We start from the raw sequence: 27,114 nt of genomic DNA on the forward strand, positions 1-27,114 counted from the left end.
TCTGACGTGTTAGCACTGCAGCGTGTGGTGAATGGCAGCAGGGGAGGCAGGGGGAGCCAGGGTGTGCGCGGAAATGCTCAAAACCGGTGGTGGCGGGGCCTGTCCCTGCCGAGGGCCGGCGGGAGGGGGCGTGAGACGGCCGCGGGGTGGCCGGCTGAGGACAGCACGGTGGAGGACACGGGCAGAGCAGAGGCCACCGTGGGGCCGGCTCTGAACCCGCCGGCAGGACTGAGCGGCCACGTCGCCCTCTCTGGCCGGATCATGACTCCCTGGAGACCGTGAGGCTTTGCTCCTTTGTTGCCCACATTTCTACCTTGTTCACGAAGACTTCACCAAAAATACCGTGTCGATATAAAACGATGGGGTGCCCAGTGTGTTAAAAGGAGGCAGACAGGCTGTAAGAACCACCTGGATGAGCTCTGATGGGGGCTGGGAGGGTGTGGGGGCGAATCGGGAAAGGCGTGGCATGGCTGAGGCTCCCATGCAGGGACGTGGAAGGGACAGAAATCAGAACCACGACTGTTTCCTAAAACTCAAGTGTCAGAAGTGGAGCGCTTATGGAGGGAGGGAGTGGAAGCCAAACAGCTGCACACTGTCTGTAAATACCGAGCACTCAGCTGTGGACGGTAAGGTTGTGTGTGTCGGGCAGCCCAGGGAACACAGAGATGGAGGCGGCTTAGAGAAGCTGCCCTTAATCACGCTTACTGAGAAGCGTGTCTTTAGTGGCTGGGCGGGGGCGAGGCACTGGAGGCTCATTTTATAGACTCGAAGCCTCAACGTGTTACTGCTGAGGCGAAAGCCTGATTGTCACCTTCAGATTACCCGAAGGGCAAGAACACGACCAGCGATGCCCGCGACCCACCGGCTCCTGAGGGGACGACTTGAGGCCGCTCTCTGCGGCGCCCTACCTGAAAGTGGGGGCTGGAGACGCACTTGGCCAGCTGCCGGAAAAGAGGCTCCATGATCTTCACGAACTCTGACGGCTCAATGACGTCCAGAATCTCTTCCAATTCGTTCAGGAACATGACTTCTTTTGGACTGTGGGTCTTTGGCCAGTACTTGAGAAGTGCCATTACCACCTACAGAAGACACAGCACACGGGGGTCACGGCCTGCTTCCCTGGTCAGGGGCCCCTCTGAGAAGTCACAGATGAGGTGGTGCTTTCTTCCCGGCAAGAAGGAACAGTGAGTCAGTGGTTGAGAATTTGGCTTTTATAATTGGTGTTCAAAGTGCTAGTCGCTCAGCTGTCTTTGACTCTTTGTGACTCTATGGACTGGTGCAAGCCAGGCTCCTCTGTCCTTGGGATTCTCCAGACAAGAATACTGGAGTGGGTGGTTGCCATGCCCTTCTCCAGGGGATCTTCCTGACCCAGGGATTGAACCCGGGTCTCCTGCATGGCAGGCAGATTCTTTACAATCTGAGCCATGAGCTAGATCTAATCTTATATACTTTAGAATCACAGTTTTAATTTATGTGACCTACTCTGTTTAACCACCTTCTCAGTAAGAGTCAGATCTTTAAAAAAAATAAAAAAGACAAAAAGATAGGCAGTTAGGTGAGTTTAGAGAAAATAAGAAACACATGCACAGATGTAGGGGCTTCCCAGGTGGCTTCAGTGGCAAAGAATCCACTTGCAACGCAGGAGATGTGGATCTGAACCCTGGGTCGAGAATATCTGTTGAGGGAGGAAATGGCAACCTACTCCAGTATTCTTGCCTGAAAAATCCCATGGACAGAGGAGCTTGGTGGGCTCCATGGGGTTGCAAAGAGTCAGACACAACTTAGTGACTGAACACACACATACATACATAGCTGTGTACACGGTGTTTTCAATGGTGTTAAAACACCTCAGAAAGAGAGATGCCAAGTACTGTGAAGTCCTGATGCTGCTGGCAAGCCCTCTGCGTGGCCACAGCCTGGTGCCAGCCCCTCAGTGCCCCAGAGCCCTCCTTAAATACCAGGGGGAACAACAATCCTCGCCTTGGGGCTGCAGAGAGGACTTTATTACTAAATCCACACAAGCGCCTGTGGAGCGCTGGCCGCAGTGAGGGGGTGAGCCTGGCCCGGGCCAGGACCCCAGTGCAAGTGTGTGCAGCCGTTCCCTGTGAGGCACGCCCAGTGGGGTGGCAGCGGCCTGGCTGGTGAGTGTTGGTCACTAGGTCCCTTGCCTGTGACACAGGAAAAGTTCCTGGTGGGCAGCCTTTATCATGTTCCTGCATTTCCCAAACGTCCTACCAGTAGAGGCTGTTCACCCAAAAAATCTGATTGGTAATGTAGACTAGTAGTATCCCTAAGAGCTTAGCTACCTTAAGCCTAAAATGGTACAATGATCCGAAACATCATGCACGTGTCTGTAAAGCGCAGATATGTACTTGCACACGTAACCGAACGACTGCGACCTGTCACCTAAGGCAGCCAACTGCCCTCGTCATGGGCGTTTCCGGCCGCCAGCACCAGGACTGTGGTGAGAATCACCGCTCGTGGCCTGGCTGCCATTCACCGCTTATCCCTGGCTCCACAGATCACGCCAGCTCTGCTCCTGGCCTGGGCGCTGGCACCACAGGTAAAACAAGTGGCTTCGGAACAACATCCGCCGAGGGCAACTCTGTATCGATGCTTCTGACCTTCAGGCCCATGGATACTCTTCTCTGTTCTTACACTTTATAAAACTCCAAATTTACTCAAAAGGTGCCCCCAGGTTTGCAGTCTGTCATAAAAATTTAAGACACAACTGTCTTTAAGAGGGATCATTTTAAAAAATGCTCATTTGATGATTTCCCCACTTTTTTGCTCAAAATCATGCTAGTAGACATCTGAGCCTCCACTCCACTCTGTGTATTGGAATCACTTTTAAGGTTCAGCAGGTGCCAGTCACTTCACAAACCCACCATCCCTTGTCATTTGACAAAATGGAGTTTTTCTAGGAGAAATACGCTGATCTGTGAACTACAGAACACAACTATTTTTCTGGCTAATGTCTCTGGAAAAGGTCTTATTTCTGGAATCAGAGTTGTACACTGGGCTTACTTTCCACACTGTTTGGAACGACTTCTGACCAATACCCAACCGTTTCAGCTCCTTCCGAGGGTGAGGGCGTTTTGCAGGAACGGGAGTCTGCTCAGGGAATACTAATCTGAGCCAACAATAGCTCTCGCTGTCGGGCACACTTCGAGACAGTTCTCCTGGGGAAGCTAACAGGAGGCCTGCTCCCAGGAGGAGGTTGGTGGCGGAGCAGTGGTGGTGGCTGGCAAGCCCGGTATCCTGGGAGCCCCTCTCTTGTCCTGGAACACCAGGGCGAAAGGCCATGGGGCAAAACTTGATCAGCCTCAAGAAACAGGCAGGCAGAAAAGGAAGGTGATTTTACTTCCACCCACTATGGAATGAGCCTCTAACTCTTATAACAACAATGCATGTGTTCAACATGCCCAGAAAGCTTTTGGGCACTCTACAGAATTTACAAACAGCAACAACAAAATAGTTACAGATCACAAACGGGTACATCATGGGTGCAGGACCGTGAGACGCAGGCTGAGCGCCCATCCCAGTACCTTCACAAGGGTTTACTGCTGCTGCTGCTAAGTCACTTCAGTCGTATCCGACTCTGTGTGACCCCATAGGCGGAAGCCCACCAGGCTCCCCCGTCCCTGGGATTCTCCAGGCAAGAACACTGGAGTGGGTTGCCATTTCCTTCTCCAATGTGTGAAAGGGAAAAGTGAAAGTGAAGTCGCTCAGTCATGTCCAACCCCCAGCGACCCCACGGACTGCAGCCTACCAGGCTCCTCCATCCATGGATTTTCCAGGCAAGAGTACTGGAGTGGCTTGCCATTGTCTTCTCCATCACAAGGGTTTACACCTTCATCAAATTGTCTACATGCTTTTGATGCTGAAGTCAGACAAAACAGGCTTTGGATTTTTGTAACACATGAATTCTAAAGGGAGCAAATTACTGAGGTGAGGGTCTGAACATTTGTAACCTTTTTTTTTTTACATTAACATCTTTAATAGCGCTCGGTAATCAAGGGCGCTATTATAGTACCTGTGCTATAGGAAATCAAGAAGTGAAGTGGTTCTGGGTGGACATACTGGCGACTGGGTGTGGAGAACCTGAAGTAGCTTTGGGCTCGTGCCGAGTCAGAGTTTTCAAAATACCACCTAAGACAGAAGGACCCCACTGAAGCCAGGAAGGACACTGTCTCCTGCCTTCTTTCAGACAACTACAATTAAAAGCTTAACTGCTGCAAAGTTGTATTAGCTTTATTAGTGGGAATTTATACGGCAGTTCAGCTGTTAAAGAATCCTCCTGCAATGCAGGAAACCCTGGTTTGATTTCCTGAGTCGAGAAGATCCTCTGGAAAAGGGACAGGCTAACCACTCCAGTATTCTTGGGCTTCCCTGGTGGCTTAGACAGTAAAGAATCTGCCCGCAATGCAGGAGACGAGACCTGGGTTCGATCCCTGGGTCAACAAGATCCCCTGGAGGAGGGCATGCATGGCAGCCCACTCCAGTATTCTTGCCTGGAGGATCCTCAAGGACAGAGGAGCCTGGTGGGCTGCAGTCCATGGGGTGGTAAAGAGCTGGACGCGACTGAGCAACCAGGCACACGTGCACAAGCTTTACCAGCGTCCGCATTACCTCCAGGTGAGAGAGAGGAGGGGTGGGGTGCTCACCGAGTCTTGCGGGAGCAGGATTAGGACCAGGTTCTGACAGATGGTGGTGGCGGGGGGTAGGGTGGGGGGTGTGTAGGTGGGCGGAACCTGCAGGGGGTGGCTTGGTAAGAAAACCTTATTCCGTGATAAAAATGTAGGGTAAGAGTCAGTGAATCCTTTAGCCACTAGACAGTATGAGAGACAGGCACAAAGCGATATCAATAGAAGGAGACTGCACACTTGTTTCTTATTTTTGATGTGGGGATGGCAGGAAAAGAGCAGGGTCCGTGTGAAGATTTCTTCATATAACACTTGGGAGAAGAGCTTCAAATAAAGACAGCAATTAGGATGTATCACTAGAAAGACATTAAAAAAGGCATTTTTTTTTTTTTATTATTAGTGCCATCTCATTTTTCTTTCCCTATCTAAACATGTCGTCAGTTTAGTAGGAGGAAAAGATAACATGTCCTCAACCTAAATTGCAGTAAATACTTTTTGTGTTTGGTGCAGAAGTCTGGTAAGATTTGGTACATCTCCTGGGTTAGGAGGGGCGTCCAGAATGCTGGACAGAGCTGAGGCAAAGATGCAAGGAAGACCAGGGAGGGGCTGCAGAGCAGGGGCTCCCGTTACCCCTGCAGACAGCAGCTGAGCAGCGTGACCAGGGGCTGTCCCTGAATTTTAGGGGGAAGGGGGGTGGCCACATGTTAAATTTAAAAGCTTAAAAAGAAAGGAGAGATCAGAGTAGTTTAACTCAGGACACAGTATTGAGAATTTCTATTTTTTTTCACTATGAAAATTACAATTTCAACAAGGAAACTGTGGAAGACCACTAAAGGGACAAGAAAGATTCAGGAATTACAATAGTCACCTTTTTCAGTCCAATAGTGACTTTTGAAACTGTTCAAACATTTAAACTGGCACCTGACACTTCTTGCTCTGTTACTCACCAGTAAACCAACCCAATTAAAAATGGGCAATGAATTTAAGATATTTCTCCAAAGAAGAAACACAAATGGCTAATATACATGTGTAAAGATGCCCAACCCTCATTAGTCATTGGGGAAATGCAAATCAAAACCCACGAGATACTCCTTCACACGCACTGGAAGGGTTACAGTGAAATGAATGGAGAACACCAAGTGTTGGCGAGGGTGTGGGTCGCCTGGGACCCTTGTGGCTGGTGATGGGAATGCAGAACGGTGCAGCTGCCGTGGAGAACGGAAAGGCATTTCTACAGAACTACCATACAATTCAGCATGGCCACTTCCAGGCTTACACACAAAAGAACTGAAAGCAGGGTCATAAAGAAATGTTTGCACGCAGATGTTCACAAAAGCTGAAGTGCGAAAACAACTCAAGTTTCCGCTGACAGGTGGAGGCGTTACCCAGATGTGGTCTAGCCACACAATGGAACAGTGTTCAGTCACAACAGGAATGAGTTTCTGGCACACGTGGCAGCGGAGATGAACCCTGAGCACAGGACACGGAGTGAAACAAGCCAGTTGCAAAAGGACAAACCCTGGCCGAGTCCACTAACGCGAGGAGCCGAGAGCAGTGACATTCAGAGAGAAAGTCGAGCTGGGGTCATCACGGGGCGAGTGGAGGGCAAACGGGGCAACAATGGTTAACGGAGACAGAGCTTCTGTCTGGGGCGGTGACAAAGGGTGACAAATAGTGGTGACATCTGCACAACATCCCGAGTGGAGTCAGTGCCACTCAACAGCAGTGTCAACTCAAAGGACAAGAGTCTGAGCAAACCCCAGGAGACAGTGGACAGGGAAGCCTGGGCTGCTGCAGTCCACGGGATCACAGAGCCAGACACGACTAGAGCAAGTGGACAACAACAATACCGTAAACTTTAAATAACAAACTTTGTTAGACAGCATATTTCACCACAATTGAAGAGATTAATAACCTAGTATATAAAAAACCATCGAATCACACACATTAAATGGGTGAGCTGTATGGCATAGAATTACATCTCAATAAAGCTGGTTAAAGAAGTGTATTCAAACACTTCAACGACCTCCTGACACACCCAACTTTGTGAAATCTAGGGCACAATAGCCTTTTATTCTTAATAAAGATAAAATGCCAAGAAACTTAGAAATCTAAACAGACAGTGGCAATCTAACGTTCATTTATGATACAATGATCATAAAATAGTTACACTCTAACTTGGGGAGAATTTTCAGAACAGTAAAACCTCTTTAGTGCAGGCATTTTGATTCCTTACTACACTGAAGTCAGTAAACTGTGCTGTTAAACCAAGCGACGTGGAAGCATTAAACCACACGCGATTCAGCAGCCATGCCGTTCGTTCAGAGTAAAAGGCAACGTGGGATAAGGTGGCCATCTTATTACATAGAAGAATCACTTCGACAAGGGGACCTGTAATTAAAACTGCTACAGTCTGAAAGCTCGTAACACATGGATGAGATCAGTCAGTGCTGTAACTCAGGAGGGAGAGGCTGTCGTGGTGAAGGTGAAGGATCCAGACTGAAGTGCGGACGGTGGCGACGTGCACACATTGCAGGGCCCTGGGCAGAGCGGCTGTACTTACCGGCTCAGTGAGGGTGCTGTCCTTCTCCAAAAACTGCACCACGCAGTAGGCCAGCTACAGCGAGAGAGACAGAGGGTTAACATTGCATGTTACCATGAAGACGCTGCATCACCGCCAGACACCGTCCCCCAGGGACCCATGCCCCCCACCTCCCAACCTGGGAGGGACTCTCAGGGAGGGACCCCAGGACCGATGTGCGACACAGGTCAACCATAGAAGGAACATCAGGAAGCTGAAAAAAAAACCCCAGGAGATGGTCTTTTGGACCAATACCACCAAGTCAGCCCAGGGCTGGTGAGGACTCTCCTTGTGGCCTTTTGGAGACCGTAATGGACAAGTAATCTAACTGCCGGGAAAAAAAACAATTAAAATCTGTTTCCATCTTAAATCCCTAAACTATTAATTTCAAATACAGAACAACTAATGTGATAATAAATTGGTTGAATGTAAAGATGTTACCAGTTAATAGGAAGCAGAGAAAAAATTCTAAGTAAAAGATTTCCCAGGAAGCCAGTATTACTAGAACAGCTGGGTTCCCCAGTGGCTCAGTTGGTAAAAAAACATCCACCTGTAATGCAGGAGACCACCCACAATGCAGGAGACACGGGTTCAATCCCTGGGTCGGGAAGATCGCCTGGAGAAGGAAATTGCAACCCACTCCAGTGTTCTTACCTGGAGAAGCCCAAGGACAGAGGAGCCTGGAGGGCTACAGTCCCCGGGGTCACAAAGAGTCGGACACCATTTAGTGACTAAACCACCAACTACCACCAAAGAATATACTTTCTGATGCCGTGAGGCACACTCCTCGAGGGAGGCCCCACAGAATGTGGAGGGTGTTTCCTGGTTCTCGGACCTAGACGAGGACCCGAAACTTCCTGAACTGCAGTCAGTACGGCTTATTTCTGTCTACATGGAACTTAGAAGAAAACGGTGAAGGAAAACCCAAATTTCCTGGGGGAGACGCAGCCAAACAATCAGTTAGAAACCATTTATGGATTCGTATTTCAGTGTAATCGTAAACAGACTTTTACAAAGTTATAAAAAACCCACAGCTTCAAAAAAAAAAAAACAAACCTTTTTGTTTGGAAATATATACTTTATTTATTCTTTTGGCTGCACCATGTGGCTTGTGGAATCTTAGTTCCCTGACAGGGGATCAAACCCATGACCTCTACAGTGCAAGTGCAGAGCCCTAACCACGGGACCGCTGGGGAAGGCCCCAAACAACCTGTCCTTCTGCCACTTTACTGGCGAGCAGACACAGAGGTGTCGCCTTTGGGGTGCGAGGTTTCTATCCCGCCACAGGAAGTCTTCCTCCGAGAGGTCTTCCTTGACCCCTTCATCGTGTGAACTGCTCCCTTTTCCATACTGACAACCAATTTTGAAATTCTCCATTCTTGAGAATTTTCTGATATTCTTAAAAAGCAATCTGCTTGACTCCCTTATGCTTTCACTCATCATTGGAACCCGGATACCCAAGTCCACCTGTGACTGAACAGAGAAAACACTCTCTGCTGGAGGCTGGGGTTCAACATCCCAAGTTCACTGAGGTCCAAGCAGAGACGGCCACGCTCCCTCCCGAGGCCCCAACGACCATCGAGGGAGGAGCCCTCACCTGAGGATGGTAGACGCTCAGAGACTTCACTTTGTGCAAAGGTAATAACACCTTCAATAAGAAAATCTTGTGCTCTTCTTTTAGTGGTAAGGCAAACCCATTAATTATACTGCGAAAACAGAATGTATTCAAAGTTTGAGTATTTACAAGTTCCAGGTTAAAAAACATATCTCATTGTTTTTCTTTTATTTTTTGTGTTCACCATGAAAACCAGCAAGCAAATTATGTGTGTCACAAAAAAGGAGGGCAGACAGTAGCAGAATCAAAGACTGTTCGGTCCTGTTCAGGAAGCACAGTCGTTTCTGACTCTGGAACTGCAGGGTGAGTTAAGAATACTCACAGGTAGCTACCTGGAGCAGCGGGAGCCTCTGGGGGCAAAACCTCGTCTGCCAGGGAGGGCCCTGAGACCGGCAACTCGGGGGGCACCAGTGCCTTCCTTCGGCCTCCACCATCGTTTGGAATTCTCACTCACTCCCCCAGAGAAATCCTGCCTCTTTATTCTAGTGCTGGCAGAACGGAGTCTGCGAGTGCAGAGTGGGTGTCGTTTAAAAATTGACAAGAAAGCTGTTCCCTTCTGCAGGGAAAGGGGGCCCCTGCTCTAAACCTCCAAGCTGACGTTTTCATCGAGGACTTAGTTATCTACTTGGCATTTTACACTTAGGTAAGTTGCTGAGAGCTGCAGAAGCACTTACAGCAGATCCTCAACTGGTGCCTTGTTCACGCGCCTGGCACACTGGGCACTCAGGCAGGGTCAGTCTGAAGTGACCACTGGGGATGATCTGCGCATCCAAACGAGGGGACAGGAGAGGAGCTCGTGTGTGGCGTGGGGGTTGTCTGGACAGGTCACTCAGCTCACCTCAGCCTCGCCACAGTCTCAGACATGAATACGACTGCCTTCCCGTTTCACAGGGAGGAGACAGAAAGCACCAGTGTTAACAAGGTCGGACAACCGCCACAGGCGCCCACTCCTGCGCTCACTACACTCCGCTGGGAGAGAGCCCAGGGGTGTGTCAGAGCGGAGTTCGCCTCGAGGACTGATGTCTGCTTTACATTCTATCTGAAACGGCGAGGAAAGCTGTTTTCAGAATGACTGGGCCTCAGTTCGCCAGATGACAACATTGTCAGTGTTCCAACAGCTTTGGGAGGTTGCACAGGAGGACGGTTTCTTCCCTGCAGGACTCCTCAGAACCTTTAGCTTCCAACGTGAACTGAATCCCCAAGAGAGGTGTTGGGGAAAAAGCACTTTCGAGCTTATTCAGCTGTGGAACCCTGAGGAACGCTGTTTGAGAATCAGTGAGTTAGGAGGCCTGAGAGAAAACCTACTGGTCATCGATTAAAAAAAATGATAGGAAGCAAGAACTCTACTTGGATTAAGACGATGACATTTTTGAAATGTTAGTTTATAAGAATACACATGAAAAATTTATAAAATCAAAGCAATTTAAAATATTAGCATTTACTCAATACCCCAAATGTATAATAAACGACCTATTCTTCTTCTAAGTGTCAGATGTAAACCTTCTTAATGTAGCTATTTTTAGCACTGCTCTTGAGGAAATAATTGAGATTGGATTCCCATAGTAATGCTACTGAGGTATATACATGAAACAGAATCTACGTATGGAGCCATACGGATGGGAGAGTCCTGTCATTCAGTCCTGATCCAAGGGCTCACCAGCCCCTGCCATTATGTGAGGCTGATTTAAGTTCCTCTAGAGGATGACCTGCACTGCCCTGCTCTGGGGAGGGGCGGTTGAACACAGTGAACTGGATTGTTTTGGCATGAATCCCACCTAAGGCTGTTCACTGCCTATTAACAGAAAGACAACTTACCTTCCCAATATTTCCAGTAATTCTGCTATGCCATTGTGATGCTCTGTTTCATAAATAAATCTGGAAAAAACAAGATGTCATTTAGAATTAGAACACTGAAATCATGGCTGGAAAAGACGAAAATGCTCTGAAGAAGAAAACAAGGCTTTTAGGAAGAAGACCACGTAGCCAGGCAACAAGAAGCACAGCTATTTGTGAAAACTGCTCTTGGGGAGCCACTAATTGTTACCAGAGACTCCTCAAGGCCTGGATGTGCAATACTCAGGGCAGGGAGCAGGGGCTCACTCCCGTTTCTCCCAAATGTTTTCTTTTGAAAGTTTCAAACATACATCGGGAAGGATGTTTACAGTGAGCGCTGCATCTCAACCACCTGGATTTGACAACAAGTAGCTTGCTGTTTCGGAGAAGGCAATGGCAATCCACTCCAGTACTCTTGCCTAGAAAATCCCATGGATGGAGCAGCCTGGTAGGCTGCAGTCCGTGGGGTCGCTAAGGGTCGGACACGACTGAGCGACTTCACTTTCACTTTTCACTTTCACACATTGGAGAAGGAAATGGCAACCCACTCCAGTGTTCTTGCCTGGAGAATCCCAGGGATGGGGGAGCCCGGTGGGCTTCTGTCTAGGGGGTCACACAGAGTCGGACACGACTGAAGTGACTTAGCAGCAGCAGCTTGCTGTTTGCTTTTATTTTTTTTGCCGCATCTCAAGCTAATTAACCTGACTCAATTTTAAAGCCTCAATTTAGCATAGTCTCTGCAAAGAGTACAAGTTACTTCCCCACCACTGGAGTTGGCTCCCCTACTTCCTCCCTGACACCCCACACTTCTCCTACGTTGCTTCAACTGCCATCTTCTGAAACCCCTGTCTGAGCAGCCATTCCCTTGGGCCTCGTGCGTGGTCCCTGGGGCTCCCAACGCCTGTGTCAGCCTGAGGCAGTGGACCAGGACTTATTGTCAACACGTCCCTGGTGTGAGGGCCACGCCTGGCATCTGAGACATGACTGCTGAGTCTACTGGGGCCTGGGAGAGGGGCCAGGGACAGGAAATAGGACAGCGTCTTCTCTCTCTGAGGGTCCCACAGGAACGACCCACTGCCGCCCCACAACCTGGCTCACCTGGAGTCAGTCTAACCCAGAATACGCAGCGAATTCTGCCTGAAGCCAGAGGGGTCTGGTGTTTGAGAAATGTTCCTGCCTAGCAGACAAGAAATGGCAACCCACTCCTGTGTTCTTGCCTGGAAAATCCCAGGGACAGGGGAGCCTGTTGGGCTAACGTCTATGGGGTCGCACAGAGTCGGACACGACTGAAGCGACTTAGCAGCAGCAGCAGCAGCAGACAAGAACTATCAGTTTAGAGCCAGCTCTGGGCCAAAAATAAGTTTGCAATGATTAAAAATTTTTATTGTCCCTGTCTAAAACAAATGGAATGGTGACGTAAAGACCAGGTCAGACACAAAGTGTGACACGCTCCAAGGAGCGGGTCTAACGTCTCTAGATTTTGGAATTGATCTTTGAAAAATGGAGGCATGGGGTGGGGAGGGAACCCCTTTGGCTAGAACAGAGGTAGGTGATGGGCAGGCAAGGCAGTCACGTGGAGGCCTGGACACCAGCTTAGACAGATCGCAGCTGAGCCCACAGGGACCCGGGTGAGAACTGCCAGGCAGCTAAGCTCAGTGGCGTGGCTGAGGCAGGGGTGTGCCCGTGATGGATCGTGGTGGCCGGGCTGGTGAGAACAAGGCTGCATGGCGTGTGGGGGCCGTGCCAGCCTCAGACACACGAGCTGGAAAGCCGGCCCCGAGGGAGCTCCAGCCTCCTCGGACGTCTACATGGAGAGGCGCTTCAGCTCATGGAACTCAAGGCTCCCTTCGCTTCACCTGTTTTACCGGAAGTACTTAAAAATGGCTCAGATGTACAAAGTTACATTTTCGTCCAGTACGACCGGCCCCCTTCCGTTCCTATTCCTCTGTGTCCACCGGGACGGCTGGGTAGGCAGCAGCGGGGCCCAGCTCCTGAAGCCTAAGAGCTCGGCTCTGGCTCCTGACGCTTGGAGGTGGCCAGGCCCCTGGGTGCCACCTGTGACCCAGCTCCACCAGCGCTGACATTTAAACAAGGGTGGCCTGGAGCCAGCAGCCATTTTGTTTTCCTAAATCAACTTTACTATCTTCTCATCGATAAATTCTTAATTCAGATTACTTGATAGATTTGGAGCAGGTACAGGAAGGAGAAGGTTTCCCTGGTGGCTCAAACGGTAAAGAGTCTGCCTGCAGTGAGGGACACTGGGGTTCGATCCCTGGGTCGGGAAGATCCCCTGGAGGAGGAAATGGCACCCCACTCCAGTATTCCTGCCTGAAGAATTGCATGGATGGAGGAGCCTGGCAGGCTACAGTCCACGGGGTCGCCAAGAGTCGGACACGACTGAGTGACGCCACTGCATTTCACAGGAACGAGAACGCAAGTACAGCCCCCTTCCTTCTTTTCCAGAGGGGAGCAAGAAAGCGGGTGCAAAACGGGAGGCAGCCCTAAGGGTCCACGCAGAGCAGAGCTGCGCTGTTCCTTTCTCCTTCTGCACAAAGGAGCCAGGACTCCCCCCACGCTGGGCTGAAAGCTGCTTGTCAAGGATAGGGCCTCGCACAAACAGGAGGCACGCACCCCTCTCGTGAGGGGTGAGGCGCTCTGCACCTCACACGGAGGCGGAAGCTGCTCCCCCTCGAAGCTGGGCTGTGCTCACCTCTCCGAGCCACTCTGACCCCTGCAAAGGGAAGAAGCCAGCTTGCCCCAGGCCCAGGCCAGGCCCTGCAGAGCGCCGGCAGCCACTGCGGCCTCTGCCTCGAGTTCCTGGGGCCTGGTCAGGTCACGGGCCGCGAGGGCCAGCAGATGGCTGACCAGAGCCCCCAGCTGCGGAGGGGTGTGAGCGCAGCAGAGGCTGAGGCCCAGCTCTACCTGCCACCTAATCTTCGGGCTCCACCGGAGACCAAGATGGGTGCAAGCCCTCACCCGGAGCCGTCAGCCCTCACCCAGAGCCGTCAGCCCTCAGCCAGGCCTGTGTCTGACTCACCTGGGAAGACGCTGACTAGACTTAAGAAAGCACAGGACTAGGTAGGGGCCTCGTACCAGCAGCTTCGGGGAGGGGACCGAGTACGCCTCCGAGACCGTCTCACAAGCCGCAGCTGCGCCACGTGGGACGTGGCGAGCGGGGTGCAGCTCCCCGGCGCCCTCTCCATCTTTCTCACATGAAGTGAGGAGCGGGTGGTGCCGAGGGCGGGGACCAGGCTGGTTACGGAGCCCACAGAGCTGGCTCCCTTCTGACCGCACCCATCAGGGGCGGCTCTTACAGAGGGGATCACTGAAGACAAGAGAAGGCCGCACGCCCAGCGCCGAGCGCGCAGGGAGAGCTGAGCTGCAGTGGGTGACGAACGTCTGGCCAGCCACCTGGTCGGGCATTCCAGTGCCAAGTCACGGCTCCTCAGGTGCAAGGATGCCTCTCCTCCCCGCATGCAGCACCGACCAGTGGTTCTGCACAGAACAGAACCCGCCTGCCCAGGGAAGGAAGCTTCAGGCAGAGCTTCCTCCGCTTTAGTCTAGAAGACCAAACTGAAATGCTACCTGCTTGCTGTTGATTAAACATGGAATGCTAACGTTTTGATATATAAGTACATCAGCCAAGGAATGATCTAGTTAACAACAAAGACAAAACAGGAATAGGACGTTTAGGAAACAACGTCGTCCCCGAGTCACAGGTCCAGCCTGGGCTCCGCCATATAAACGGGCCATGCGGAGCGTGGAGGGAGTCAGGAAGCCCTTTGTGAGCTGGACAGCTCTGATGCCAAAATGCATGTCGAATCTGCAGGTAAAGCTCCAGACCATGCTGACCTGCAGACGGGCAGGCGGGGTGCGGGACGGCTGGGGCAGGCCGGCCCTGGGGCGGAATTCCCAGACAGGGCTATGGGACCCTGTGTCCCGCCCACTGTCTCAGCCCCTCTGCTTTCCCTGCTCGGTCACGGCCACTAAAAAGGCCCCGGCCAGGCAGACTGGGGTGCTCTGAGCTGGTGCCCCCAGGCCACCCCCTCCCACAAAATCCGGCGGCCCTCCAACGTCACAGCGGATGCCAGTCAGCGCCGGGATTCATCACTACCTGAGGCATCCCGGAGCCTGGGGCTGAGCCGCCCCTTACTGCTTCCAGGGGCAGGGAAAGGAACTACGTTAAGGGTTTTGTCCACTGACATTTATTGGGGGTCCCCAGGAGCCAGGCAGGAAGTTGGAGCTGTGAGATCAGCCTGCCCTTCCAGGAGACCAGACCACCTGCCACGCCGGGGCCTTCCTGGTGCAGGCCTGTTACCAGAGCCCAGGAGGGTGAGGAGAAGGGCTGGCGGAAAACTGGAGGACGTGCGGGGGCACCGGGAGCTCGCCCAGGACCCACGCCCGCTCAGCCGAGGAGCGTGCCGGCGTGGGAGTCGGTGGATCCAGGGCGTCAGCGCCCTCAGGCTCACAGAGGTGGAGGTGGGCGGGAGCGCGGGGGAGAAGAGGGTCAAGCTGAACGCTTGGGGGACACTCCTCCCTGAACCCTGGGGCAGGGCCCTCCTCCAACAAACCAGGGCCGAGCCGGTCCCCGTGGACCTGCAGGCCTGGGGAAGCCCTGGTTGCTGCCCTGCCTCACCCACTGCTTCCAACAGGGACGCCTCCAAAGAGCCCCGCTCCACCCCCAACCCTCCTCCTTCCACCAAGAGCCACGGGGAAGCGCGAGCTGGTGCGGCTCTGGGAGGGTCCAGAGGGAGCCAGACTTGGGGTGACCAGCCTGCCGACAGGAGTTGGACCACAGGCTGGGGTGCGAGCTGTGGGGTGGGGGGTTGGGGGTAGGGGAGCAGGCACAGAGCAAAGGGGCCCTGCCTGGTGCCGAGACAAGAGGTGTAGACGGGCCCCCAGCTGCACACGACAGGCCAGCTGCTCACAAACAGCCACTCCTGCTCTTCAGCCTCTGAGGGAAATGGTGAGGTTAAGTGTGACGGGACCATCAGCGTTCAAGAGGGAAAGGCCGCTGTGCACGGACTTACCTATAAAATATATTATTTATCTGTTTTCTGATGTAAGCTCTTAAGCCTAAGAATTTTCCATAGATTCTGTGAAGGGTAGTTTTGAGAAAATCTCTCTCGCGAGGATCTTCACTGTCAAAGAGCTCTAAAAGCTTCAAGGAGAAAAAGACATTCAGTGACACGGTAATTCTCTCTGGGTAGATTACGCAATTTGTAGCTTCAGCTAATCTGGGCCTTACCTGCAATACAAACTTCTGATCAATATATTTCTTTGCTATATTAGGTTGGAAATCTGGAGACTCTAAAAGTCTTAAGAAAAACTCATAAACAAGCTAGGAGAAAAAAAAAAAACACACGGTGAGTCAAATAACATGGTATTTCATTAAATGGAGATTTCAAAATGTACCATGAGTTGAATCTCTGACTGCAAATACTAACCTTAAAAAAAAAACCCAGGCATGTATCTAAAGAATTCATATCAAAGCACATGGCTCAATTATACTGAGGATGGTAAGTGCTTTACTTATAAGAGCCACGGACTATACCCTTCCGTGGCATCTACACAGTGACGACCATGGCTGAGGTCGCCACTGCCTGGAGCCCACAGTGCACAGAAGCCACAGCCCGGGCTGGGACCAGACTCCAGGTGGGATCTGCAGGTCCTGTCACCCCCAGGGTCCTGGCGGAAGGCCGGCTGCACGGGAAGCTGGGAGCCCTGCATAAATGGGCTGCAGGCTGTCACGGTCACACAGGACACTGAGGGCAGGGTGCTCCGCCTATGGCCCTGTCTGCTCCCCATCGAGCTCCTTCCCAGGGTGTTTAGCTCCCCAGCTGCTCTCCTGCAGCCGACCCAGACCTGCTGATCTAGCTCGTGGGGCTGGCGATCTGCCCAATCCACCTCTTTCTTCACAAATGTGTCAGAAAAAAGGCGTCCGCCAAGCAGGTGGGCCCTGGGATGCATCTCAGGCAACGCTAAGCCCGAGGGCCAAGACTGAGAAATGCCTGCGTAGGACCCGCGAGCCCAGCTCAACGGCCACTTCCCCTGAGAAGATTCTGACAGCTCTGTAGCTCTCAAGTTTGTGTAATGTGCCCAAACAAACAAAAACCTTCTGCTACAACACTGCTCTCGGATGCGCAGGTCTGCAGGGCTGTGACACCAAAGCTCAGAGGCCTCCACCCCCCCGCCCCGGGACCATCTGGGCGTGGGCTCTGGTCCTGGAGGAAACACCACGTCCCACCCCTCTGCTTCTGAGGCACCCGCCTCCCCGTACCTGCAGGTGAGGCCAGGCTGCTTCTAACGTTGGCTCGTCTTCCTCTGGGTCAAATTCTGCTCCCGTGGGGTTGGAGGAAGGTGGTAACGTTCGAAACATGTTAACTGCAAACTAAAATCCACATATTTTATAATTATAACCAGGATATTAAAACGATTTCCAGAGAATGTCTACAACAATCTCAAGGCATTCTAATGGCAGCTGCCTCCCATGGCGATCCAGCTCATCTTAGTTTCAATGTTCAGAAGCGGCGTGGGTCTCGAGAGCCTGGGTCAATGCCGCAGCCGGACCCGAGGCCGTGACAGCCTACACCGAGGTCCCTGCCTGACTTCTGGACAGCCAGTAGTAATAGACGCCCCCCGGCAGGGATGACACCTGTTCCGGAACACGGAGAGAGTTCTGAGAGCTAGTGAGGAAAGCTGAGATCACAAAGGAAACCGTGGAGATCCAAGAACTGCAAACGGGGAGGAAACGGCAGAGGTCGTGTTGCACTGGATGCAGTGTGCACCTTCTGGAGTCCTCCGCAGGGACAAGAGAGGCCACAGTGACGACACGGTGGTCTCTGGGTGGGCAGCCAGAGGAGCCTTTCCAGAGAAAGGGCTACAGTGTTGGGCAAGGAGAGAAGGACAGCTTCCTCTCACAGGACAGCCCGGCCCGTGTGTCCAGGGCCAGGCCGGGATGGGATGCACAGACGGGAGAGTCCTCTGGGGTCCGGGCGAGCGTAACTCTCTGCCCTCTGCTCTGTTCTTCTCCTGCACTGTCCGTCACCACGTGCCCCCAGCCCAGGCTCTGATTAACCTCAACTTCAGTGGGCTTTACAACACATGTTTTCTATACAAAATCTAGAATTCTTGGGTGCACAGGGGCCCTCATGGTTAATAAGGATAAGGCATAGCATAAACTGACAGATTCCTGATATAAATAAATGTTTAGTTTTTCTCTATCACCAATTCATAACCTATTTTTCTTTTGTGGTCGGTTTATTTCTAAAAAACTTCTGTTTTGTTTGGCTGCATCGGGTCTTGGTGGTGGCGCTCAGGATCTTCTCTTGGGGCACACGGACTCTCTAGTTGCGGGCACAGGCTCAGCAGTTGCGGTACTTGCCCTTCAGGTGCTCCGGGGCACGTGGGACCATAGTTCCCTAACCAGGGACTGAACTCACGTCCTCGGCATTGCAAGACGTATTCCTAACCACTGGCCCACAAGGGAAGTCCCCTCGTAGTTATCAGTTTAAATGTGACCAGTGACCTCACCAAATCTTTGAGCCGACCTACGCCAGTTAACAGAGCACAACTCTATGGGTCAAAAGAAGCCCTGTCCCTGCAGCCCGGATGCACAGAATCAAAACCCCCCAACCTACAAGGCAGAATACCACTCCACGCATCAGTGAGGATTTCTGCAGGAAGTTCAGAGCAAACCCAGCTCTTCAGAGAACAGCCTTGTAGAGACCAAGCGAAAACTTCAAGGCACCTGTTTTGGTTCGTCCTGTTTTTCTGTAACACCATTTTCCATGAACAAACACAGTCACTCCCCATATCATGGGCTCCAGAAGCCCCAACACCAAAAGTCTGCTCTCTACATCGTGTGAAAAGCCTTACACAGGTGGTCCAGGAAGAGGAGGAACAAAGAATGGCTGGAACAAGGGACCAAAAGCCAGAAACAACTAAAAAAATTTACTAAGAATGTGAGTAATGCTCTTCTTGTGGCTCAGCTGGTAAAGAATCCTGCATCTGTGATGCAGGAGACCTGGATTCGATCTCTGGGTTGGGAAGATCCCCTGGAGAAGGGAAAGGCAACCCACTCCAGTATCCTGACCAAGAGCATTCCAAGAACTGCAAGGACACGCATGTGTAGTGCGTGGGGTCGTAAGGAGTCGGACACGACTGCGTGACTTTCACTCTCACTTTCCTAAGACAGAGGGAAAAGGGGCGGTGCTCCAGAACCCGTGGAGTGTGCGCACAGGGCCCAGAAGAAGCCTCCCAAACAACAGGTGACTGCAGAGCAGATGCTGGGACAGCTGTGGCCAGGTCGAAGGGGCAAGTCCTCTGTCGCTGGCCCCCGGGTCCCTGGTCCCAAAGCCCACAGGACAGAATGAGGGGGACGGGAGGTGCCCGGCCACTAAGGAGAGGCGAGCTTGTCTCTTCCGGGCCTGTGGGGTGGGGCGGGGGCAGCAGAACCAGCCCGGTCACACCGCCCACCGTCCCTCCTCCCGGGCTGCAGGGTGCGAGAGGACAGGGTCAGAACAGAGTTGGAGGCCTTTGTGGACTGCGGCACTCCTGGGCCGGGCTTCCCAATACTCTCCCTGAAAGCCACTGGTTGGGGGGCTCCCGGAGCTTGAGGCTGGGAGCCCTGGATCTGGCGGGGAGGTGTCTATGAACACACTCTGCCCTTGTCTCTGGGGGACTTGCTGGTGGGCCTGTGATGTTGGGGTGCAGGGCACTTAGAGGGGAGCACGGGCCACGGAGGTCAAAGGGCAGAGAGGAGTGGTCAGCTCGCCTGGATAGGGGCTGAAGGCTGGGACACATGGGCAGATGGCCGCCCCTCAGAGGGGGTCTCTGGGGAAGCCCAACATTCCCCAGAGCACAGACGCCCCCGGGAGGGGTGGCGACCCAGGCAGACCCAGGCTGCAGGACAGCAGGCATAGGCCCCGCTGGAGACAGGTGGGGATGGTGAGGTTCTGAGCCGGGGGTTGAGTGTTAAACTAGGTGTAACAGCCGTAACCAGAGGAGCAGGAAAGGGAGATATGACAGACTGTGGTTAAGGCAATGGCTGAAAAAAATACAGCATACCCGGCTGACAGCTTAGAGTGCCCACTAGTCAATCCAGCAGTGACCTGACTGTCACTGTGGTGGCGTTTAGTCACTGTGGCTGCACCTAGAACGGCTGACTTTACGGAAAGATCACCCTCGATAATGAGGGTGGGCCTTATCCAAGCAGTGAGAAGTCTTCCAAGAGCAAAACCGGCTTCACCAAGGAAGAAGCAAGTCCACTGTGCATAGCAGCGGCAGCGCCCGCCCCTTGGGGTTCAGATCTGCCCCATCGGCTCCATGTGTCCTAAGACAGAGCCTCAAAAATCCACCCATCCATCCATGCATCCATCAGCTCCTCTCTGTCTTTCTCTGCTCTATCTTACTGGTTCTGCTTCTCTGGAAGAACTCTGACTGATCCATCCTTGGGGCCTGCAAAGGGCTGCAGACCAAGTGGGTTTGAACACAAATGTCCCCTTTTCAGTGTCCTGTGAGGATGACCATCTTCGGTCCAGGAAGTTTTATTACTGGCCAGCTCCAATGGATAGGAAATTACGTGTTTCATGAAACAACAACAAAAACCTCACACTAATTTCTACTCTCCTTTCCTACCACATTTCATTACACTGATTTAATGCTCCAGAAAAGGTTAAAGAAAGACATTAAAAACTAAAACACAGACAAAAGAGCAGAAAGCAAAAAATCAGGCCACCTCGAGCTATCCTCAGGTTTCCAACCCACCAACATTTCTTAGCCCAACAGTTCAGAGGTCAAATTAGTTGAGCACCGTGGTCTGTCATCCATGTGCTGTCCAGATGCATGGAGTTTAGCTTCAGCACTACAGAAAGTGATCATTGCCAGCATCATGCCATGGAGATCTGAGGGAATCTGTTTCTGCCGTAGGTCTAGAAGCCTTAGATCTGGGGCGGATCATGCAGACCCCCCCACAGCCTCTCAGCGTGCACCCCGATCTGGCCACACAGAGACGGAATCAGGTCTTGGATAGAAAGGGGCAGCGTGGCCTCAGGGGGCAGCCTCCCTGGACCCTCTACTCACTCAAGAGCAGGACCCGAGACTCAACAGCCTACTCAAGCCTTGGTTTTCTCACCTGCGGCAAGAGAGTAAACCCCCGCTTTGCACGGGGCAGGAGAGAAACAGACGTCGTAACGCGAGCAGGCGTGCGCAGCCCCTGCGCACGGCGTGGACTGACCGTCTCCCGGCACTTCTACTTTCAGTATTTAAATACCCTGGAGCTGCTCTTCTCCCAGCTGCTAAATCTACCAAGTAAACACAAACCAAAGTGGCTCAAGAAGCGAGTTTATGGAAAAGCCTCACTGTTCAGCGGTAACACACAGGCTTTCTCTCCCTGATACTCGCTGCCGGCGGGCAAAGCAATGAGACAGTCAGGCTGTGACAGCTGCCGTGCAGCAGGCAATGTGAGGGTCCGAGACGGGAAGGGACACACTCCAAAAAGGAGCGCTGACAATCTGAGTTCAGAGACAGGGAAAGAAGGGTTGATTATGCGGTTCTCTACTGCGACTGATTCTGCTTTATTCATATCAGGAGGATTTATAAAGGTGAGTCCACCAAAGGCCAAATTACAGCCCTTCCTCCTGTAACAGGAAGGCCAGGCTCTGAGGGTCATACTGCTGAGATACATTTTGGGGGTAAAGAGGAATGGAGCCCTTCCACGTTATATTTTAAACAGAAAGCTGTTATTTGACTGCAAATTATATAACTGGGAAAACCAACAGAGGCAATGGCCAGACCATCACAGTTGGACCACCCATATGAAAACCAAAAATACACACCTAAGGGCAACAGCCTCTTCACCAACAACAGGTAACGGGGAAACAGCCTCTCCACCAACAACAGGTAATGCGGAAACATGATAAACAGGTGGACCCCAGGTATGTGGCCACAAAAACGACCAAGGGCCTGGGAACTCACAAGCCAGTTACAAGGCCTCAGAGCACGAAAGCCCTAGGAAAGGCACTGAAGAATACCCGAATGAACAAGGGCCCTTCCTGTCTCCAGTGTGAGATGACATCGTATCACAAAGATGTAACTTTTCCATAAGGCAACTCATAGTTTGAAAGCAATCGTAATAACTCTAATTGACTTCTTCAGTTCAGTTTAGTCGCTCAGTCGTGTCCGACTCTCCGCAACCCCATGAATCACGGCATGCCATGCCTCCCTGTCCATCACCAACTCCCAGAGTTCACTCAAACTCATGTCCATTGAGTCAGTAATGCCATCCAGCCATCTCATTCTCTGTCGTCCCCGTCTCCTCCCACCCCCAATCCCTCCCAGCACCAGAGTCTTTTCCAGTGAGTCAACTCGTCGCAATAGGTGGCCAAAGTAGGAGTTTCAGCTTCAGCATCAGTCCTTCCAGTGAACACCCAGGATCGATCTCCTTTAGAATGGGCTGGTTGGATCTCCTTGCAGTCCAAGGGACTCTCAAGAGTCTTCTCCAGCACCACAGTTCAAAAGCATCAATTCTTCGGCGATCAGCTTTCTTCACAGTCCAACTCTCACATCCATACATGACCACGGGAAAAACCATAGCCTTGACTAGACGGACCTTTGTTGGCAAAGTAATGTCTCTGCTTTTTAATATGCTATCTAGGTTGGTCATAACTTTCCTTCCAAGGAGTAAGCGTCTTTTAATTTCATGGCTTATGTGGATAATAAAAATCCTAGTAGCAATCTTAAAGAGAAAAACCGTCCCTTGCCTCACTTGTAAAATGAGATCAGTCTGGTTTCACAGCAGAATTCAGGTGTCGTCCTGGGGAACATCTGCTTGACTTTGACCCTCCAGCACCTGCTGCAGCGCCTGACACCTGGTAGGGCCTCAAAAACCTTCTGAGAGCAAGTGGGTCCTTTGGGAAAAGCACCGACCAGTCACCTTACTAACTGCAACACCAAGTAATTACCTGGAAACTGTGAAAACTTCCCAGTTAAACATTAGCTCTCCGCTGCAATGTCATTTCATCAGGGGAACCTCTCCTGACCGCAGGCCCAAATCGGGCCCCCGAGTTCAAGCTCTTCCATCACCCTGCCCTGCTCTTCACGATCTGTGTCTCAAATATAACTGGATGGTCGGGTAATTCTTGGTCTAATGTCTTCCCCCCGGTGTCGCTTTCCAGGGCCCATCACTTCACGTGGCACAGAATGAGCACTCTATTAACATGGGAGGGGAGGGGAGTGAAGCTGGGTCCCCTCCTCCAGGAATCGACACCACCACTTCCTCTAAGCGAGAGCTGCTTTCAAAAGATGCAGCTTTACCTCCAAATAGATGCCCGAATGAAGGAACCACAAGCTGAACTCTCACTGTGAACAGCTGGATATTCTTACAACCAAATATGTTCTTAATCAAAGTTAAAGCTATGGCAATAAATACCTACAAATCTTTACAGAATACTTAAATAAAGGAAATTTACTCTCTTGCTTTCAAACAACACACATTTTAATTTTATGACCATTTCACTATTAAGGGTATAATAGCATCTTCTTCAAATGAAAATATGCTAGTCATTTATAGTTATGCATATAAATTTATTCTTTAGTTTTTAGTTTTTAAACTTCAGAACAGAACATTTACTTACAAAAGATAACCACTAATCTGCAATACTATGGTTCAGTTGGTGCTATTTAAACATAACACTGCAATTGGAAGTTTCTCCTGAGCTGTTTACTCTGGACCTAAGGTGACTTTTACATAGCTTCTGAACGAGGTATTCCCCAGTATCTTTCTATGAAAAACCTCAACGATAAACAGCTGAATTTCATAGTGAATAACTATACAGCTACCAATTAAATTTTACCATTAACATCCTTATACATTACATACATTGATTTTTTTTTGGGGGGGCAATAAATTGTGAGAAAGTTTAGGAAAGCTTTGGAATGGCAAAACTATGTATTCTGCCTTCAACATGAGAGAAATGAACTGAAAAGGGAAGCTTAAGAGCTAAAGTATTTATCTCCTGGTCATGTATGCATAGCCAACCATCTTCTAGCTATGCACCATCTCCCCTGACTGGATGTACACAGCGACACAATTATAAATTATGCACACAACCTTTAATTAGTTCAGTTTTTAGAATCACCGCTGGATCACCTGTGTGGATGGAGTTACATAGCGACTGAGTATCTATTATAAATGAAGCAGAGACACACACTTCCTGACAAGACACAGGAACAGAAATGGGATTTGCCCTACTTCCTGAAACAACCAAAAAAACTAAGCTAAAACATATGGAATAACGGTTTGCAAGGCATGGATTTCAGGCAGTGAAAGACAGAGATTCCTCAGAGATGGGAAACAAATGCCCAGCTTTCTCCTTCAACAGAATTTCCAGGTTGCCGCACAGGCAGAAAGAACCCAGGTGATGGTCAGCAGACACAGGTGTTAGAATTTGCAAGGCACAGTCCCAGAGGGGACAGAGTTGCACAGAGACAATTCCAGAGACTGCAGAGGTCTCCTTAAACTATTCAGCAGAGGAGTGACCAGCACATCTGTGTCAGAAAACTACTGGAGCCTGCAAAAAGAACACCTGAAAAGACCAGAGACCCAGTACTCACCCAGGGCCAAAGCAGTGCCTGTTCCCACCAACTAGACTGGAAGAACTCATTATTCATGGGGTACTGGGCCCATTAGCAGAGGGGTCCTATCTCAGTAGAGGGGATGATCAGCCACAGAGTGACTGTGATCACAGGCCTTCCTTGTTGCTCAGGTGCTAAGCTGCCCGACTCTTTGCGACCCCATGGACTGCAGCACTCTAGGCTGCCCGGTCCTTCACCATCTCTTGGAGTTTGCTCAAATTCATGCCCACTGAGTTGGTGATGCTATCCAACCACCTCATCCTCTGGTGGCCCCTTCTCCTTTTGCCTTCGATCTTTCCCAGTATCAGGGTCTTTTCCAATGAGTCAGCTCATTAGTCCTTCCTAACACCTCTTAAAAGCAAGAATCAAAAGGATCCAACTGTTTGCAAGTAACTTAACTGCATCCAAAGCAAAGCTCCAGAACATTAGGAGAAATAAGTAAGTATGCAGTATTCATCAAGACAAAACCCACACGGTCAGGCACCCAGTGAAAAATTAATTATGCATAAAGCAGCATGAAAGACGGAATCTATAACAGGAAGGAAAGCCAGTCAGTGGAACCGACCGGGGACTGACACCACGGTGGAGTTCACAGATAAGGCTGAAACAACATTCTGTGTTTAGCAAGCTCGGTGGAGACACGAAGATAAAGAAAAGACGTAAACTGCATGAGATGAAGACGACAACGTGAGATGAAAAATTTACTGGGTGGGAATGAAGAGAAGAGCCGAGACTGCAGAAAACGGCTGAACCTGCAGACAACAAAGGGAATCGCCAAAAGAAAACAATGCTGAAGAGAAAAAGAGCACGTGCGGGCTGTGGGGCAACTGTCAGAGGCCACACATGCCACAGAGTCTCTGAAGGATCACGGTGCGGGGGCAGAAAAAAATGTTCGCAGAGGTAAGGGCCACATACTTTCCCAAATTTGATAACAATTATAAATGAACTCCAAACACAAGAAAAAGAAGAAAAATACACCAAGGCACATCGTAATCAAGGTGCTTGATTAAAGAGAATAAGAGAAAAAGATCGTAAAAAGCAGCCAGAGGGAAAAAAATGAAACACTAGGTTCAAAGGAACGGAGACAGGAAAGGCAGCCGACTTGTCGTGAAAAGGGATGCAAGCAAGCAGAGACTGGAGCAGAATTTTTAAAGGATTAACCTCTGACGGGCCGCTCTACACTTACAGAGGGATTGCGGGTTCACCTCCAGAGCACTGCAATAAGGCGAAAGTCAAAGCTAGTCACTCAGAGTTGTTGGTTTCCCAGTGCCTTTAAAAGTTATACTGAAACAGTATGATAGTATATCAAGTATACAGTAGCCTTATGTCTAAAGATGCTAACCATTATCTGAGCCTTCAGAGAGTCATAATCTTTTTGCTGGTGGAGGGTTTGAGGTATTTTGAGAATTAACTAAAATGTGACACCGGGACACAAAGCGAGCAGAATGGTTGGGAAAATGGTGCCAATAGAGTTGCCTGTCACAGGACTGCCACAGATCTTCCATGTGTCATAAACACAATACATACAAAGTGTAATAAAATGAAGCACAATAAAATGAGGTATGCTTGCATGTCCTTCAAAATCAAAGGCAAAAGAATGACTTTCTCAGGCAAACAAACGCTAGAAGAATTAATCGCTGGTAGACCTCAGGGGTGGGCTTCCCTGATAGCTCAGCTGGTAAAGAATCCACCTGCAAAGCAGGAGGCTCCGGTTCAATTCCTGGGTTGGGAAGATCCCCTGGAGGAGGGCATGGCAACCCACTCCAGTACTCTTGCCTGGAGAATCCTGATGAACAGAGCATCCTGGCGGGCTATCGTCCATGGAGTTGCAAAGAATCAGACACAACTGATTGACTACCCAAAGCACAGCACAGATCTCAGAGGTAAAGAATTCACCTGCCAAGCAGCAGACGCAGGTTTGATCCCTGGGTGGGGAATATCCCCTGGAGAAGGAAAATGCAACCCACTTCAGTATTCTTGCCTGGGGAATCCCATGGACAGAGGAGCCTGGTGAGCTGTAGTCCCCATAGGGTTGCAAAGAGTTGGACACAACTTAGCGACTAAACAACAACAGACGTCTACTACAAGAGGAATTTAAGAAAGTCCTTCACGCAGAAGAAAACTGGTATCAGATGGTTATCAGAGTGAAGAATACTGAAAATGGTAATTATTTGGGTAAGTATAAGAGGGTTTAAGAAATAGAGGAAAACAATAGAATGGGAAAGACTAGAGATTTCTTCAAGGGAACTTTTCATGCAAAGATGGGCTCGATAAAGGACAGAAATGGTATGGACCTAACAGAAGCAGAAGATATTAAGAAGAGGAGGCAAGAATACACAGAAGAACTGTACAAAAAAGATCTTCATGACCCAGATAATCACGATGGTGTGATCACTCACCTAGAGTCACACATCCTGGAATGTGAAGTCAAGTGGGCCTTAGGAAGCATCACTATGAACAAAGCTAGTGGAGGTGATGGAATTCCAGCTGACCTATTTCAAATCCTAAAAGATGATGCTGTGAAAGTGCTGCACTCAATATGCCAGCAAATTTGGAAAACTCAGCAGTGGCCATAGGACCGGAAAAGGTCAGTTTTCATTCCAATCCCAAAGAAAGGCAATGCCAAAGAATGTTCAAACTACCACCCAATTGCACTCATCTCACACGCTAGTAAAGTCATGCTCAAAATTCTCCAAGTCAGGGTTCAGCAATACATGAACCATGAACTTCCAGATGTTCAAGCTGGTTTTAGAAAAAGCAGAGGAACCAGAGAGCAAATTGCCAACATCCTCTGGATCATCGAA

General features: G+C 50.5%; 1 protein-coding gene across 8 annotated transcripts in view; it reads right to left on the reverse strand.

Moving 5' to 3' along the window:
* The window catches only part of PPP2R5C (protein phosphatase 2 regulatory subunit B'gamma), a 135,093-nt gene that overhangs the window by 17,716 nt on the left and 90,263 nt on the right, over positions 1-27,114 (reverse strand). For all 8 annotated transcript variants that reach the window (XM_055418555.2, XM_055418559.2, XM_055418560.2 and 5 more), the window contains 7 exons: positions 16,956-17,066; positions 15,924-16,016; positions 15,706-15,836; positions 10,658-10,717; positions 8,825-8,933; positions 7,210-7,263; positions 909-1,079 (listed from right to left, as the gene is read on the reverse strand). In XM_055418555.2, the coding sequence (XP_055274530.2) occupies positions 909-1,079; positions 7,210-7,263; positions 8,825-8,933; positions 10,658-10,717; positions 15,706-15,836; positions 15,924-16,016; positions 16,956-17,066 (729 nt within the window). The remainder of the gene's footprint in view (positions 1-908; positions 1,080-7,209; positions 7,264-8,824; positions 8,934-10,657; positions 10,718-15,705; positions 15,837-15,923; positions 16,017-16,955; positions 17,067-27,114) is intronic.

This window comes from Moschus berezovskii, chromosome 21, assembly GCF_049115385.1.
Source record: "Moschus berezovskii isolate FMDL1 chromosome 21, NW_MosBer_1.0, whole genome shotgun sequence".
NCBI classification, from domain to species: Eukaryota; Metazoa; Chordata; class Mammalia; order Artiodactyla; family Moschidae; genus Moschus; species Moschus berezovskii.